Source organism: Megalops cyprinoides, chromosome 2 (genome assembly GCF_013368585.1).
Source record: "Megalops cyprinoides isolate fMegCyp1 chromosome 2, fMegCyp1.pri, whole genome shotgun sequence".
NCBI classification, from domain to species: Eukaryota; Metazoa; Chordata; class Actinopteri; order Elopiformes; family Megalopidae; genus Megalops; species Megalops cyprinoides.
The window spans coordinates 68,772,145-68,787,858 of NC_050584.1; the positions used below are offsets into that span (position 1 = coordinate 68,772,145).

General features: G+C 52.7%; 3 protein-coding genes across 3 annotated transcripts in view; 1 reads left to right on the plus strand and 2 right to left on the minus strand.

Moving 5' to 3' along the window:
* The window catches only part of zfx (zinc finger protein X-linked), a 9,032-nt gene extending 4,369 nt beyond the window's left edge, over positions 1–4,663 (plus strand). The window contains exons 7-8 of the mRNA XM_036520617.1: positions 1,993–2,142; positions 2,517–4,663. Of these exons, the coding sequence (XP_036376510.1) occupies positions 1,993–2,142; positions 2,517–3,667 (1,301 nt within the window). The 3' untranslated portion in view covers positions 3,668–4,663. The remainder of the gene's footprint in view (positions 1–1,992; positions 2,143–2,516) is intronic.
* Positions 4,664–5,818: 1,155 nt separating this feature from the next.
* On the minus strand, positions 5,819–7,821 carry LOC118773412 (lipocalin-like). The gene is made up of 6 exons (XM_036522337.1): positions 7,634–7,821; positions 6,878–7,017; positions 6,661–6,740; positions 6,430–6,543; positions 6,222–6,323; positions 5,819–6,014 (listed from the first exon to the last, which is right to left on the minus strand). Exons 1-6 carry the CDS (start codon positions 7,727–7,729, stop codon positions 5,995–5,997), a joined length of 552 nt encoding a protein of 183 aa, XP_036378230.1. The 5' UTR covers positions 7,730–7,821; the 3' UTR covers positions 5,819–5,994.
* Positions 7,822–8,996: 1,175 nt separating this feature from the next.
* Positions 8,997–15,353, minus strand: c8g (complement component 8, gamma polypeptide). Its single transcript, XM_036522422.1, has 7 exons — positions 15,125–15,353; positions 14,358–14,503; positions 12,814–12,884; positions 10,768–10,875; positions 10,373–10,474; positions 9,879–9,914; positions 8,997–9,192 (listed from the first exon to the last, which is right to left on the minus strand). The coding sequence occupies exons 1-7, from the start codon at positions 15,266–15,268 to the stop codon at positions 9,185–9,187; spliced, it is 615 nt and encodes a 204-aa protein (XP_036378315.1). The 5' UTR covers positions 15,269–15,353; the 3' UTR covers positions 8,997–9,184.
* Between the last annotated feature and the right edge of the window lie 361 nt (positions 15,354–15,714).

Below are 15,714 nucleotides of genomic sequence, written 5' to 3' on the forward strand. Positions count from 1 at the left end.
TGTTGGGTATGTCTGTGCTCAGTGGTGTTGGGTGTGTCTGTGCTCGGTGGTGTTGGGTGTGTCTGTGCTCGGTGGTGTTGGGTATGTCTGTGCTCGGTGGTGTTGGGTGTGTCTGTGCTCGGTGGTGTTGGGTGTGTCTGTGCTCGGTGGTGTTGGGTGTGTCTGTGCTCAGTGGTGTTGGGTGTGTCTGTGCTCAGTGGTGTTGGATATGTCTGTGCTCAGTGGTGTTGGGTGTGTCTGTGCTCAGTGGTGTTGGGTGTGTCTGTGCTCGGTGGTGTTGGGTGTGTCTGTGCTCGGTGGTGCTCAGTGGTGTTGGGTGTGTCTGTGCTCGGTGCTGCTCAGTGGTGTTGGGTGTGTCTGTGCTCGGTGCTGCTCTGTGGTGTTGGGTGTGTCTGTGCTCGGTGGTGTTGGGTGTGTCTGTGCTCGGTGCTGCTCAGTGGTGTTGGGTGTGTCTGTGCTCGGTGGTGCTCAGTGGTGTTGGGTGTGTCTGTGCTCGGTGGTGCTCAGTGGTGTTGGGTGTGTCTGTGCTCAGTGGTGTTGGGTGTGTCTGTGCTCGGTGGTGTTGGGTGTGTCTGTGCTCGGTGCTGCTCAGTGGTGTTGGGTGTGTCTGTGCTCGGTGCTGCTCAGTGGTGTTGGGTGTGTCTGTGCTCGGTGCTGCTCAGTGGTGTTGGGTGTGTCTGTGCTCGGTGGTGTTGGGTGTGTCTGTGCTCGGTGCTGCTCAGTGGTGTTGGGTGTGTCTGTGCTCGGTGCTGCTCAGTGGTGTTGGGTGTGTCTGTGCTCGGTGCTGCTCAGTGGTGTTGAGTGTGTCTGTGCTCGGTGCTGCTCAGTGGTGTTGGGTGTGTCTGTGCTCGGTGCTGCTCAGTGGTGTTGGGTGTGTCTGTGCTCGGTGCTGCTCAGTGGTGTTGAGTGTGTCTGTGCTCGGTGCTGCTCAGTGGTGTTGAGTGTGTCTGTGCTCGGTGCTGCTCAGTGGTGTTGAGTGTGTCTGTGCTCGGTGCTGCTCAGTGGTGTTGAGTGTGTCTGTGCTCGGTGGTGCTCAGTGGTGTTGGGTGTGTCTGTGCTCAGTGGTGTTGGGTGTGTCTGTGCTCGGTGGTGTTGGGTGTGTCTGTGCTCGGTGGTGCTCGGTGGTGTTGGGTGTGTCTGTGCTCGGTGCTGCTCAGTGGTGTTGGGTGTGTCTGTGCTCAGTGGTGTTGGGTGTGTCTGTGCTCGGTGGTGTTGGGTGTGTCTGTGCTCGGTGCTGCTCAGTGGTGTTGGGTGTGTCTGTGCTCGGTGGTGTTGGGTGTGTCTGTGCTCGGTGGTGTTGGGTGTGTCTGTGCTCGGTGGTGTTGGGTGTGTCTGTGCTCGGTGGTGCTCGGTGGTGTTGGGTGTGTCTGTGCTCAGTGGTGTTGGGTGTGTCTGTGCTCGGTGGTGTTGGGTGTGTCTGTGCTCGGTGGTGTTGGGTGTGTCTGTGCTCGGTGGTGCTCAGTGGTGTTGGGTGTGTCTGTGCTCGGTGGTGCTCAGTGGTGTTGGGTGTGTCTGTGCTCAGTGGTGTTGGGTGTGTCTGTGCTCGGTGGTGCTCAGTGGTGTTGGGTGTGTCTGTGCTCAGTGGTGTTGGGTGTGTCTGTGCTCAGTGGTGTTGGGTGTGTCTGTGCTCAGTGGTGTTGGGTGTGTCTGTGCTCAGTGGTGTTGGATATGTCTGTGCTCAGTGGTGTTGGGTGTGTCTGTGCTCGGTGGTGCTCAGTGGTGTTGGGTGTGTCTGTGCTCGGTGGTGTTGGGTGTGTCTGTGCTCGGTGGTGCTCAGTGGTGTTGGGTGTGTCTGTGCTCGGTGGTGCTCAGTGGTGTTGGGTGTGTCTGTGCTCAGTGGTGTTGGGTGTGTCTGTGCTCGGTGGTGCTCAGTGGTGTTGGGTGTGTCTGTGCTCGGTGGTGTTGGGTGTGTCTGTGCTCGGTGGTGCTCAGTGGTGTTGGGTGTGTCTGTGCTCGGTGCTGCTCAGTGGTGTTGGGTGTGTCTGTGCTCAGCAGGTGTGGAGGCCGGTGAGGGCAGTGAGAGCAGGGTCAGAGTGGCCAGCACAGTGCGGCACGTGGGCCAGGTGGGGGGCAAATCCAGCCACGCCCCATACCAGCACAGCAAGAGCAGGAAGCGCGCCGAACCGCGGCACGTCCAGACAGGTGCGTTCAAACAGGTGACTCACACGCTGTGACTCAGCGCTCAGGACTCACACGCTGTGACTCACACGCTGTGACTCAGCGCTCAGGACTCACACTCACACGCTGTGACTCACACGCTGTGACTCAGCGCTCAGGACTCACACGCTGTGACTCACACGCTGTGACTCAGCGCTCAGGACTCACACTCACACGCTGTGACTCACACGCTGTGACTCAGCGCTCAGGACTCACACGCTGTGACTCAGCGCTCAGGACTCACACGCTGTGACTCACACGCTGTGACTCAGCGCTCAGGACTCACACTCACACGCTGTGACTGTGACTCAGTGGTCAGTGTTTTACAGTGACTCTCTCTCTCTCTCTCTCTCCTGCAGTGGTCATCCTCGGCCCCCACGGACAGCCCCTGACTGCCTACCCCTGTTGCCTCTGCGGAAAGAAGTTCAAATCACACGGCTTCCTTAAGCGCCACACCAGAAACAACCACCAGGAGGCGCTGAACCGCAAGAAGTACCAGTGCAGCGACTGCGACTTCAGCACCAACAGGAAGGCCAGCCTGCACAGCCACATGGAGGCGCACACTGCGAGCAGCACGGAGGAGTTCCGCCAGCAGAGGGCGCCACCTGCCCCGCGCCTGCCGGTGGTACACACGGGCGAGAAGCCCTTCCCCTGCCGTCCGGCGGACTCCTCCACCCCGCAGACGCACGCGAAGGCGTCATCGCCCGCCCCACCGCCCGCGCCGACGCACGCCGACCCCCGAGGGCGCCGCTGCCCCCACTGCCCGCACCGCAGCTCCAGCTCCAGCGACCTCAAGCGCCACGTCATCTCTGCCCACACCAGGGACTACCCCCACCGCTGCCCCGCCTGCCGCAAGGGCTTCCACCGGCCCTCCGAGCTGAGGAGGCACTCTGCCGGCCGCTGTCCGGGCCCCACCCGCAGCCCCGCCTCTGCCCTCGGCCCCGCCCCTGCATCCGCCCACAGCCCTGCCCCCACCTCTGCCCCTGATCCCGCCTCTGCCCCTGATCCCGCCTCCGCCCCTGATCCTGCCTCTGCCCCTGATCCTGCCTCTGCCCCTGATCCCGCCTCAACTCCTGATCCCACCCCAGCCCCCATACCTGCCCCTGTCCCTGGCCCCAACCCCTCCCCCGCCCCCACCCCCGGCCCCACCCCCTCTGCCAGGAAGCCGCACCGGTGTCGGCACTGCGGTCTGCGGGCGGCCGACCCCTTTGCTCTGAGTCGGCACATCCTGTCCGCGCACACCAAGAAGCCGGCCACGGCCGGGCGGGGCAGGGGGAGGGGCGTGTCCGGGGGCGGGGCCAAGGGCCCGCAGCGAGGCCGGCGGGTGTACCAGTGTCAGTACTGCAACTACAGCACGGGCGACGCCTCTGGCTTCAAGCGCCACGTCATCTCCATCCACACCAAGGACTACCCCCACCGCTGCCAGCACTGCGGCAAGGGCTTCCGCCGGCCCTCCGAGAAGAACCAGCACATCGCGCGCCACCACAGGGAGCTGGCGGCTTCCGAGTGACCGCGCCCGCCACACCCGCTGCCCGAGCCGGGCCCAGGGGTCGCGCTCACCGCCGCCCCTGGCATCGTCTTCCTCACTGTAATTACTAACGTTTCCATGCGAATGATGTGTTTTGCATCCTCACGTCCTGGGATGTGATTGGTTGCTGTGAGGTGGGGGTGTGTCCCAGTGGAGGACTCTGTCAGGTGCAGGGTGGGGTATTTTCTTACTGTGTCACTGGTTCCACACTCAGCCTCTGACTTCCTGTCTTTTGTGGTGTTAATGTCTTTGTATTCTGTTTCTAACAGAGTTCACAGCGTACCCTGTATTTCTCTGCTCTAAATGCAAGGCTGAAAAAGCATAGAAATTAATTATTAAACAATGAAATATTTGCAAAAGAGAAAGGCCGCTGAAATCAGGTGACCTGCCCTGAGAGGTCTCGCACTTTGCCTGCGTGGCCCCCTGCTGGCGGGAGAGTGTGTGACAGGAGGAGGCTGTCCTGGGTGTTTGGTTCATTAATGATCTGAATGATTGGGGTTTTTTATTTTATTTTACATTAACTGAGGGTATGTCCTGACTGCTGTAGTTTGGCTGTTGTAAAGTGACTGAAATATGATACTGGCATGAGCTTCATCACCCCGCAGTGGGCGGAGCCGGCACACTACTCACTGATTCGCTAAATCAAACCAGTCTGGCTGTTTTGCAGTGGAGAGTTAAGTAATTTGATTGAGCCAGCGCATGGTAGCTCCACCCCTTATGGAGCTGAGGAACCCCACCCCACCACCGCCCAGGAAGTGTGCAGTACGCCTCCATCACTGAGGGCTGCCATTGGCCAGGACTGCTGTCAATCGTGCTCTGACAGAATGAACCTCCGTAGCAGTGCCTCCTGTGTCCCGGGGAGTCCGTTGTCATCACTGATTTTGTCATTGTTGAAATTTCAGCTGTGTATATGATATTTAAATTATTTTGTACAGAAATCTGAAAAAAAGAATGTGTGTAGAGTGTACATTTAAAAAGGAGCAGCCAGAACTATGTAATGTAATGTAATGAGTATGATTTGATATATTTGTAATGAAAAAGAAATAAAAGTCAGATTATTTTTTGTGGATGAAGGCTTTGCCTCAGCAGGAATGAAAGGTGAGGTGGGTGTGGTTACGGGGCTGGTCTCAGGTGTGTACCTGAGCTGTCAGAAACAGCTCGCTTGCTACCTGACATAGTGAGCAGAAGCTGGTTTTGACTGTAACCCCGAGCCCCTTTTAGCAGTCTTTCCTCTGATGTGGAGACGTTTCTGTCATCACTGAGGTTACCTCACAGCGGCAGGCCGGGGGCCGGGGCGTGTTAGTCCTGCATGTGGCCAGCAGCTCACTGAGCCCAGTGGAGGTAGGGAGGTGCTATCCACAAGCACTGATCTTGGGTCAGCCTGAGCTTTCTCGCATTATCGGCGGGGTTGGTGTTGTGGATGGGTGAGGTAGTCCTGGATCAGTTAGTGGACGCACACTGGCCAGAGCTGAGGTTCTAGGTGGAGGAGCAGAGAGACATGTTCACAGCCTCCTGGCTTTAACCCTCTCCTAACCGCAAGTGCTTTATGGCAGACTGTTTTAAATATTTAAACGCAGAGTCAGTACGAATCTGACAGCCCTGCTTTAAGGAGTGAGTTTTCGGGCAGATGAAAGGGCCTCTGCTGGGATGTTCCTTCATTGCGACTGACCCTCACTTGCATTCATTTTTTGGTTGAATTTGCTGTAGTTGCGCATGAATAACTGCTTTTATTGTCACCTGGTGAGGGTTCGGGTGCAGGTGGCGGTAGAGCAGCCTTCCTGTGGCTGTACATCAGCCAGGTGAGTGACACCCCCCTCCTGACTGTCTGCTCTGACACACATGAAGGCCATCAAACAGGTGTATATACTCAACCCCTTATTACTGTTATTATTACTGTCACTGCTTTAGGCATCCATTGAAATAATTGATATTGAATATATATTGGGATTGTGGAGCAGAAAGTGGGCGCGTGTGAGATGCAGACGCTCGGGCACAGAAGGCTGGCTCACACAGCAATGATACATTTTACTTTCCATGCATTTAATTTTCAACAATAACAAACACAATACAAAAACCTCAATTGCAGTAGAAACAGCAGAAACAGTTCAAACAAGCGATGCTGTCAGGTGAGCTGGGGGCGGGGCCAGGCTGGCTGCTGGTGAGGAGGGGTGTGGCTGTCCAGAGGCCACGCCCCAGTGGGCGGAGACGCACAAAACCAGGGTGGCAGGTCAGGGGTGTGTAGGTGAAGTAATGAGACCACTGTGGGGGTCACGGCAACTGTTTCCATGGGGATGAAGGGTTGTGGAACTTTAGGCATCTGGGCATTCACCTGGAAAACATTGGTAAGGGATCAGCAAAAAAGTTGGTGCGGTTTTACTCACCATACAGGCCACCGCTGTGCCTCTGAACCAATGAGACGGAGCCAAGAGAATCAGCAGAGCAGCGTCATTGGCCCGAGGGGCCACCGGGAGCAGCGATTGCGGATGGAGGAGAGAGGGAGGGGAAGGGCAGGGCTAGCGTCAGCACAGGGTCTTACCGTTTTTGGCCAGGAAGACGATGTTCTCTGGCAGGACGCCGGACGCCTTGGAGAACTGCTCAAACTTCTGCATCAGCTCTGGGCTCAGGTCTGTGCTACGGCCTGCAACCGCAATGCGACCAGGTCAGGCCACAACCACAGCGCACCTCCAGCACCCTGGCTTCAGACTTACTCAGCATTTGAATTTGAATTTGAGAGAAGCACTTACTGTACATCTTATTCAGCACCTCGGACACCCCGCCTTTGGTCTTGATGGTGTGGATCAGGGCGTATTCGTCATACTTAATGCTCACCACACGCATGTCATTGTCATTACTCCAGCCTAAGGAAGAGAGAGAGAGAGTGAGTATCTGTGTGTGTGTGTGTGTATGTGAGTGTGTGTGTGTGTGTGTGTGTGTGTGTGTGTGTGTGTGTGGTAGTGTTGGAGACTGTAACTCACGCTGGCTGCGGAAGGTGAATCTTCCAGGAATGTCAGTCTTCTTAGCCAGGTGGGTCATTTTCCAGCAGGAGCCGTCCGAGCTGGAGAGAGACCAGGTGAGCACAGGCTTCCACAGCCGCGTATAGTATGGGCTACCACAGGTGAGCACATCTTAACTCTTAACACAAGGGCAGCAAAGGGCAGCTTGGCACAGATTTCCCTGCACACACACACTCACTTCACACTGGTGTAGGTCATGTCCAGGTCGCCCCCTGCTGTTGGCACGAAGACTGCGGTGCCCATCTTCATCTCAGACTTCTTGCTGACGAACCAGTGGGCGTTGGTGGCAAAGCCAATCAGATACCACTTCCCTGCCATCTGCAGTTCAAAGAGGGTGTTCAGAGAGAGGCGACACGTACACACACATACACACAAACACACACACAATCTCACAGACAGAAAACACACAGAGGATCTCAACACACACACAATCTCACACACAGAAAACACACAGAGGATCTCAACACACACACAATCTCACACACAGAAAACACACAGAGGATCTCATACACAGAAACCCTAACACACAATCTCACGCACACAGAATATCACACACACACACAATCTCACACACACAAACACTCGCACACAGAAACACACACAGTATCTCAACACACTCACAATCTCACACACAGAAACCCACACACACACAAACACACACACAATCTCACACACACACACAATCTCACACACACGCACACACGCACACAGAAACACACACAGTATTTCATCACACACACAATCTCACACACAGAAAACACACAGAGGATCTCATACACAGAATATCACACACACACACAATCTCACGCACAGTACTATGTACTGATCAGCAGAGTCTGAAATCTTTACACATGCATCTTCCTCAAGCCGGACATTCAGTTTCAAAGCTGCTGCATTTTGTGTCAAACGCAGGGGTGATTCCTCTCTCTCTTACCCTCTGCAGCTGGAAGTCGCTCTGGGGCATCACGTCGGCGCGGGCGAGGAGAGCGCAGAGCAGCGCTCCCAGCATGCTCAGCAGTGTGGCCGTCATGGCGTCTTTCTGGGGCTCGGATGCAGTGAGGACAGGGGTGTGCAGCTGTGTGGTGTTCCTGCCGGCTGCTGGCCGCTCACGTCCTTATATGCACCAGCCCCTGGCCTTACACAACCCAGCCCTCCCCCCCCCCCACACCCCCCATTACACAACAGGAATTCCTCAGACCGACCCCCCCACAGGGACAGGCTGAGACAAACACAGGTGGGCTGCTGGCTCAGCCCCCCCCTCGTCTGCAGGTAATTTACTCTGACACGCTTTCTGCCGGGTCAGCATCCGCCCTTGTGCAGCTCAGAACACGATCCCTGCAGAAACAGTGCCCCCGAGCCGATTGGCCACGGACTCTCTGACAGCGCTGCAGGGGGCGGGGCAGACGGGATAACATTCCTTCACAAATACATACAAAATGCAATGACTTTGCACCCAGCGATAAAATTGCATCTAACCGTTTGGTTCTGTTTTTTAAAGAAGAAGAATCAGAAGCATTAGTGCTGTTGGTTTTCAACAATGACACACAAAAAAAGAATTCCAGTAGGACTTGAGGATTCACCACACGTACTTTGTGGGGGGAGGGGGGGGGGTCCTTAACTTGCCATTACACAAGTCCTTTTTTTCCTTGAGAGTCCTTCTTTCTCTAAGAATCTGTTACATCAGCAAGCAGGGGTGGGGGTTATCCCCCCCCCCAGGTTTTGTAATCAAACCTCATGAACCTTTACCACTCCGCATCTGGATTTCATCACCATGGAAACAATCTCTCCCCCACTGAGCACTGTTCTGTGCCCCTCCAGGCCGTCCCACACCGCGCTGTGACATCTGCAGAAAAAGGACACCCCTCTGCACCGCATCGCAAACCGACTGTGATGTCACTCCGTTTCTGCCAGTCAGGCACTGGCGGTGTTTCTGTGACAGTTTTCCCCCTTTGTTATATGACGTTACACAGGATGTGTAGCATTCAGTAGAAGAGTGAACCCTGACCATCGTTTAGGTTAATGCAGTCAGACAGGACACAACCCCCCCCACCTCAGTGGGGTCACCATACGCTATGACCTGCTGGCTGTTCTGTGTGCTAGTGAGTGAGTGAGTTCATGTTTAAACAAGCATGCGTGTGTGAGAGAGAAGTGCTCTTCGTGAGGCAATGCGTGTTTGTATTTCTCATTGAAGTCCCACATCATTGTATTCAAATGAAGCTCAGATCCACCAAAGAAATCACCTCATCACAAACGCAAACAGCCCGTGATGAGTGGGAGTGAGGACAGGAGATGAGAGACAGTGGGCTATCTGTGCTTTATTAGGAAACACTCAGATAACAGCAGGCGTAGGTCAGGGAGGTCCGAACACACCGGACACACCGGACCGGTCCGACAGAACTGCTGCCCTGGCTCATGCGACCCAGACGTGCAGCTGCATCGTCATAGCCGTCCTCTCGCCACGGAAAATATCCCACAACTCACCCGGTTACATGTCTGAAAAAAACAAGACAAGACCACCGGGGTGATACTGGCAGACGTGCAAACAGAGATGTCGCTTGCTGTGAAACAACACACGATAAAGAGATTAAAAGGAACTGCGCCTTCGGCCTCAAAGAAACAATGAAAAGAAACGCACGTAGAAAAAAAAGTTTTTGCAGAGGTCATATCGGGTGATCGGGGTAACTGAGGCAACGCATGCAGGCACGTGCTTGCCCTCCCTTATCTAACGTATTTTTTCATACTTTCGTGTTTACGCAATAAATGAAATTATTCAAGATTCCGTTACACAATTCCGACAACACGTGCGCGACTTGAAAAACAACGTGAGTTTTTTTTTTAATTTTTTGGAGTGGGAGGGAGGGCTGGATCCGCCCCCCGCTCCCTGCGCCGGAGAACAGCGTTTCTTCCAGGCTCCGGGCTCCGGGCTCCGACAGCGCACGTCCGTAGGCAGCTACCTTGCTTACTAACTTAGACAGGAATCAAACAAGATGTTTTCAAGAGAAACAGCCACTTGAACATTGAACCATGCCTTTGTATTTACTGCAACTCACTCTTTCCTGGATTACCTAAAAAACTATTGATAGGCTGCAACTTGTACAAAACGCAGCAGCCAGAAAGATGCCATATAAATAAAGTTGTTTATTATTATTATAACATTGTGCAAGGCATGCGAGACTCACTCAGCGTGTGCTTTTCGTCCGCAGACAAACAGAAACCTGAAAAAGAGCGTTCGTGTTAACAGGGAAGCCGAAAATGCAACGGACTGTATTCACACATGATTGTGTCCAATGATTATGTTTGCTCAAAAAGTTCTATCTATCTATCTATAGCAGTAAAACAGTAAAATATTAATATTTGCATATGTTATGTTTATGTTATGAAATGCATATGTTGGAATATATCATTCATTTGTACATATCATACTTGTATGTATGCCATTTCATGCATACAGTTATACAAAATACACAATACATGCACAATGTGATCATAAATGCGTATACGTGAAAGTGGCTCTGGTGACACAATGGGGGGGGGGGGACTCACCGTATTTGGGAAAGGGGATCATGGGGGGGGGGGACTCACCGTATTTGGGAAAGGGGATCATGGGGGGGCGGGACTCACCGTATTTGGGAAAGGGGATCATGGGGGGGGGGGGGGGGGGGGGGGGACTCACCGTATTTGGGAAAGGGGAACACAAAGTCGATGCTGAAGCCCTGCTTCTCCGCAAGCTGCTCGAACTTGTCCAGGATGTCGTCCGGGAGCTTTTCAGCCCTCCCTGCACATGACACGAGCAGAGATCATACTGAGCTCCTGATTGGAGGGAGCATGGCCCTGTGGGCGGAGTCTGACAGTGGTACAGAAAATACGACTATTGGAGTGGTGGGTGGGGCCAATATACTGGGTGTGGCTACCAGAGTGGGTGGGGTCAGGCGAGGCAACTTTACTGAGTGGAGTGATTCTAGTGGGAGGGGTCACTGGAATGTGTGGAGACTGTGGAGATTTAAACTTCATCTTCCTCAGACGCTCCAGCTCGGAGTCTGAGTGATGGGCCGAGGAAAACAGACACACCGTATAGCTTCATGGAGATATTCCTCTGCTTCTGGTAGTAGAGGATGACGTAGGAGATGTAGTCCGTCTCTCCCACGACAATGTGGATGTCGTTCGCTGGTCTGTTACCTTATATGAAGACATGACATCATCTGTTCAGGTCATACAGAACATGGACATGTGATTCTGATGTCACAGCATGCTGAGGTGGCTGTGCATGATGATGTCACAGCATGCTGAGGTGGCTGTGCATGATGATGTCACTGTGCTTTGTGATGTCACAGTGCATGCTGAGGTGGCTATTCATGATGATGTCACTGTGCATTGTGATGTCACAGTGCATGCTGAGGTGGCTGTGCATGACAATGTTGAGGTGGCAGTGTGGTAACAGAAAGAGTTGTTGCTGCTCTGTTGAATGTGTAACATTTCACAGTAACTAATGGAATGCAACAAGTGAAGATTATAGAATACTAACATTACAATATTGCCATTAAGCAGACGCTATTATGCAGAGTGACTTACATAGGTGACATTTTTTACCCATTGTACAGCTGGATATTTACTCAGGCTTACTAAGGTTAAGTATCTCGCCCAAGGGTGCAACAGCAGCCCTCCAATGGGGGCCCTTCAGACGTGGGCGAAGACACGCCTCTTCAGACTCTACCTGGACTGACACCCTTGCCATTTTGACCTTATAAATCTAAGATTCTTGGCTTGTACTTGTAGATCTATCTCTTACCTTGTATTTGTAGTACGTTTTTGCCTAGGTAGTATAGCGGTACTTTACTGTCCTTGTGATTGTATTCGGTACATGTAACCTTAGATCAGATTAGCTCTGGCTCGCTACACCGACCTTGTGCTCAGCATCAGCACTATCTGCATTGTATGACCTGTACACATCTTGCTCTTGTGCCTGCTTGCCCACTATATGCACTTTTGTACGTCGCTTTGGATAAAAGCGTCTGCTAAATGAATAAATGTAAATGTAAATGGGAATTGAACCAGCAACCTCTCAGAGTCCTGCTCCTTAATCACTATGCTACACTGACACCCCAACTTACTACTAGTACGACTAGCCCAGGATCTCCAGTGATATAACGGATACACCAGCTGCTACACCAGAGACAGCCACAGAATCAGCACTGAAACTGCAGAGATTCTGTATTATGACAGGATGTTCCACTCCGATGCTCCTCTCCTGCTGTGGAGGGTTCCGGTTAGGAGCAGCAGAGTCCAGTGCTGTCCGCTTTCCTGTGCCAGCTACGGATGTGCTGTTGCAGACCACACCCCTTCTAGAATGTTCAGAACACTCTGGCAAATCAGAGTGCACAGCTTCAGCAATGGCGGAGACAGAAGCGTCAGTGTGACGCACAGTGAGCTGAATGTGTGTCATTTACAGATGAAAAATCCTGCGGCTTCCATACATACTGGGACTACACCACAGCTTCAGGCCCTACAGGTCTTCAGTCCATCTACAGGTGGAACAGCCTTCCAGTCAATGCTCAGCCAGCTGAACCCACCTACTTTACATTACAATGCTCTTTCTTGTCCTATTGCCACACAGTTGGTTAAAGACCTGAAATGACCTTTTTCCCAAAGCATGTTATTATGCAGCAATTCAATAATATGAGCACTGAAAAATACAAAACTGCAGATAGAACCTGCAGTATGGAGTGTGTTACACACAGTGGAGTGTGTTACACACAGAGGCTAATGCAGCAGTGCGGTATGGAGTGTGTTACACACAGAGGCTAAGTGTAGCAGTGCGGTATGGAGTGTGTTACACACAGAGGCTAAGTGTAGCAGTGCGGTATGGAGTGTGTAACACACAGAGGCTAATGCAGCAGTGCGGTATGGAGTGTGTAACACACAGAGGCTAAGTGTAGCAGTGTGGTATGGAGTGTGTTACACACAGTGGAGTGTGTTACACACAGAGGCTAATGCAGCAGTGCGGTATGGAGTGTGTTACACACAGAGGCTAATGCAGCAGTGCAGTATGGAGTGTGTAACACACAGAGGCTAAGTGTAGCAGTGCGGTAGCAGGACACCTGATTGGCTGGCACTCACCTCTCAGCAGGAAGCGTCCGCTGGTGCGAGTGGGCCGGTATTGCTGCCTGATGTCCCAGCACTGCAGATTCCTGAGGGACGGGGTGGGGGTGGGGAGACGGGGTGGGGGTGGGGAGACGGGGTGGAGGGGGAGACGGGGGGTGGGGGGGGAGACGGGGTGGAGGGGGAGACGGGGTGGAGGGGGAGACGGGGTGGGGGTGGGGAGACGGGGTGGAGGGGGAGACGAGGTGGAGGGGGAGACGGGGTGGGGGGGGAGACGGGGGGTGGGGGTGGAGACGGGGTGGAGGGGGAGACGGGGTGGGGGTGGAGACGGGGTGGAGGGGGAGATGGGGTGGGTGGGGGGAGACAATGGCAGTAGTGAATATGATGGACACCAAAAACAGAAATTTGTAAAACGAATCACAACCAAGAACTGAAAAAGAAGCAGAAATCAGGGACTCAGTCGGAACTATTAGCATGTAGCATGTTGGGGGCCAGCACTCTGACTCCCCATCAGATACACTGGCACTGAGTCAGCTCATCAGTGGGGTCAGTGTGGAGTATGGAGTATGATGGTTTATGTCGTCACCCTCCCCAAATTCTCCCATGTTACTCCCCTGCTTAAATCCCTCCACTGGCTTCCTGTCGCTGCCAGGATCAGATTCAAGACCCTGACCCTTGATATCTCTGCAATCAACAGCACAGCCCCTGCCTACCTCCAAGAACTCATCCAGCCCTACACACCAGCCCGACCCCTGCGCTCAGCAGCAACTGGACGCCTCGCTCTTTGCATGATCAAGGCAGGAGGTGCTCGTTCTGCCAGACATCGGCATTTCGCTTACATCGCTCCTCAGTGGTGGAACGAACTCCCTGTCTCGCTACGGACAGCTCCTTCACCCCATTCCTTCAGACGGGGCCTGAAGACACACCTCTTCAGACTCTACCTGGACTGACCCAGCACACAATTGCTGCCCCCCCCGCCCATCAGTGCTGTCGTAAATTGCTGTGCTTTCTAAATTGTGCTTTTTAAATTGTTTCTTGTTGCCGCCTTTACCCTGACACTCTTTGCGCTGTTTGAAGTTGTTGAAGTTTGCTGTTTGAAGGTGTATCTTATTAGTTGCCCTATACGCTGTAGTTATACAAATCTGACAGTACTGTGTCCTCAAACAGACCTTGCTCTCAGCTGACAACTGTTTCATTGTGGAACTGTACACATCCTGACCCCATACTGTCGCTATACTTGCTGTATGCATTTTTGTAAGTCACTTTGGATAAAAGCGCCTGCTAAATAAATAAATGTAAATGTAAGTGTTTATTACATTTACATTTACGTTTATTTATTTAGCAGACATGTGGTCAGTAAAGAGTGTGGGGCTTAGCTGTGTCTTGATTGTTCCTTTATTTGCCCTGAAAGAAAGTGTCAAAACTTCAGAATTTATGATCTTCAGATAGCAGAGTGAGGACACAGCTCAGGTCTAAGGGCTGAGAGGGGGTACGAGTGTGTGCGTTCATCCTGGTGGCTGGCATCCCTCTGGGTCCCTCTTGTGGAAGGGGGTGGTACTCACAGCTTCCTGAGAGTGCTGACAGTCAGAGGGGAGGAGGGGTAGGCGGGGGCAGTTAGGGTCACTGTGGTGCTCTCGACCCGGAAATTGTTGTCTCTGAGGTACTGGCACCTTGATGCAACACTTATGAGGAACCATTTTCCACTCAGCTGAAAAGAGGGAAAGAAAGAGAGGGAGAGAGAGAGAGAGAGAGAGGGAGGGGGAGAAGGAGGGGGAGAGAGAGAGAGAGAGGCTGAGACAGACATTGTGCCCAAACATGATCTTTAAACTCAAACGGAGTGAAGTAGCTGTAGTGCAGATTTCCGTGGGTTTTTATTCACTGTCGGCTGATGTTTGGGTGTCCTGGACCTCTCAGTAATGATACCATCAGAGTGCTCTTATCCAGAACAGCTGTCACTGGTTAGTGTACGTTTTTAAATATGATACCAGCGTGTGTTTCCTGTAATATTACAGCATGACATCTTTTCGCACAGTAATCAAAACTACACAGACACTAAAACCAGAATTTTACCCACCGAAGTGCTACATTTTTGACCAAAGCATTCTAAATAATTTTTCTGTATTTTCACACAAATTACAAAAGCAAAAACACACATCTGCGATTTTGGTGTTGAGTATGAACCAGGTCAGTAGTGTGAGCAGCAGGTGTTCTGTGTGAGTTGGAGGTGTTCAGTAAGAGCGGTTGGTGTTCAGGAGTGTGGATCAGCATAGTAATTTGACTGACAGGTGTTGCGTGTGAGTGGGCAGTGATGGGGCAGCATGTTCAGTACCTGTGCCAGGTTGAGGTCCTTCACAGGGGTGATTTTGTCCAGGGGGTCCTCCTTCGGCGGCCTGCGCCCACGGCCCCCTCTGACTCCTGACACGCATGGTACCAGCACCGTCACCATGACAACGCACAGCCACCCCTGGCCCATGTCTCAGTCTACCCCTGTTCTGAACACAGTCTCTCTCTCTGAACTCTGAGGCTTTGCGACTGAGATCTCAACCCTTTTCCAGCTCAATAAACTGACCCCTTCTCTCTCTCTCTCTCTCCCTCTCTCTCTCTCTCTCTCTACCAGGCTGTAAACAGACAGTGTTGACACACTGGTGTGTGTCTCAGGTGATTGACCTCTGTGGGTATATCATTAATCCCAGCACTTTACTGGAAGTGAGCGCAGGTCTTCCACAGATCAATTCTGCACCATTTTAATCATTCTAATTTCAAATGTACTCAGAGACTCTATAGGATACTGAAAACCCTCTTCCCTCCTCCTACCTCCCCTTTGAATATCTGTTCATTTCAGGTGACACAAACACTCGTAACATTGCCCAGGTAACATGACAGAGGCTACAGCACCTGTGTCAGAAACATTACATGACA